The following is a 1,774-nucleotide window of genomic DNA, read 5'->3' as shown; positions in this document are numbered from 1 at the left end:
TATTTTAACTGAATTTCTGATTATGTATGTAAGATGTTTTGTTATTGTACATTGAAAATGACCCGATCGGTGTCGAAACGTTTGATTATTGTATATACATATATAAGATCTTTATTAAAGATCTTATATTGTAGTTGGCTCGTTTGCCCTTGTTTTATTTATTGATTTCTATTCAAATATAATTTGCAAAATTTTTATTTTCTCACTTCTGATGTCATAATTTGAGACGGCGTCAGCGAATAGAAACCCTAAGATGATAATCTATATACAGCAATTTTAAATCTTATTTTTTTCATTAATATTTTTAAATAATAGACACTTCTGACATAAAACTGATACTGTTTTGTCCATTAAAATATAAAGATTTATTACACGACGAGATCCACATTTTTGTTTAACGAAATTTACACCAATTAAGATATTTCTGAACAAGTATATTTGTTCACCTAAATCGATATGTCCCGTATAATTTATTAAGGCATCGGAACCCAAATACCTCAGAGAAAATCGATCGTTGGCAAATGCATGCGGCAGTGGCGACTATCTCGCACTTCTGGAAAATGTGAACGGGAGGATCTTGGAGATCACGAGGTTCTGCGGTAGCGGCCGAGTCCCACGCATCTATTCGAGCGGGAAAAACGTAATCCTGGAGTTCGTCGCTCGCGAGGATGGCACCGTGACCCACGATGGCTTCCAGGTGACCCTTCAAGAGGAACACGTTTCACGAGAGGTGAGACGCACGAGATGCGAATTCGCATATAGGAGCAGCACCGGGCAGCCACGAAACGGCAAGGAGAACATTAGATCCCCGCAGAGCTGGTATCCTCCCGATACCGTGTGCACTTACAAGTTTCTCGGTAGAACCACAGAGAAGGTTTCGATCTATATAAAGATTCTCAGAAACAAGCCTGAACACGAGAAATCGGAGACGGGGAGGCGAAACTTCACTTTAAACTCTTGCCCGAGCAACGAAATCACTGTCTATAACGGAGCGCAGGTAAGAATAAGCTCTATCATATTTTTTAATTGATTTCCATAATCGGAAACTCAATTTCTCGGAACTCGCCTTCTCAAAAAGAATTTTTAATAGCGAGACAAAAAATATTCTCTTGATATTTAAGATTGCTATATAAACAAATATTTAATCAATATTCTTTTATATAGCAATCTTATATGCAATATAAAAAAACAATATTAAGATTGAATCAATAATTCATATTTTCCTCCCTTAAATTAAATAAAATCAACTTATTATCTTGAGACAAGAGTAATACACATAATTTAAGTTATATAATTTTACGTTTCCTATCTTAAAATTGACGTGTTACGTGCCCTGAAGCCTCTTTTCGTTGAGGCTGTTAGAGTATTAGTTTGAGTATTAGTTTGTCGTATCTAAAGGTTTTGGGGGTCGCCGATTTCGAATCCGGTCTCAAAATTTGAAAATTCAAAATGGTTGAATCAATATGGCGGATTGAAGTTTTACCGAAAATGCTAAAAGTCTTTCGATTTTTGCGAAATGTAGTATTAAAAGGTTTTCGGGGTCGCTGAAACCGAAACCGAACTTAAATTTTGAAAATTCAAAATGGCTGAACCAATATGGCGGACGGGAATGCTAAAAATTCTTCGATTGCAGCGAAATGTAGTATTGGAGGGTTTTCGGGGTCGCTGATGCCGAAACCGAACTTAAAATTTAAAAATTCAAAATGGCGGAACCAATATGGTGGACGGAAATGCTAAAAATTCTTCGATTGTAGCGAATTGAAGTATTAAAGGG

At 36.4% G+C, this 1,774-nt stretch overlaps 1 protein-coding gene across 2 annotated transcripts in view; it reads left to right on the top strand.

The window, feature by feature from the left end:
• LOC108727254 (uncharacterized) overlaps window positions 1–1,774 on the top strand; it is a 21,117-nt gene that overhangs the window by 15,531 nt on the left and 3,812 nt on the right. For both annotated transcript variants that reach the window (XM_018455299.1, XM_018455300.1), the window contains one exon: window positions 479–997. In XM_018455299.1, coding sequence (XP_018310801.1) covers window positions 479–997 — 519 coding nt within the window. The remainder of the gene's footprint in view (window positions 1–478; window positions 998–1,774) is intronic.

This window comes from Mycetomoellerius zeteki, unplaced genomic scaffold (genome assembly GCF_001594055.1).
Source record: "Mycetomoellerius zeteki isolate Tzet28-1 unplaced genomic scaffold, Tzet1.0 scaffold48, whole genome shotgun sequence".
NCBI lineage: Eukaryota > Metazoa > Arthropoda > Insecta > Hymenoptera > Formicidae > Mycetomoellerius > Mycetomoellerius zeteki.
The sequence above is the reverse complement of the archived record's forward strand: the minus strand, read 5'-3'. Positions and strand labels throughout refer to the sequence as shown.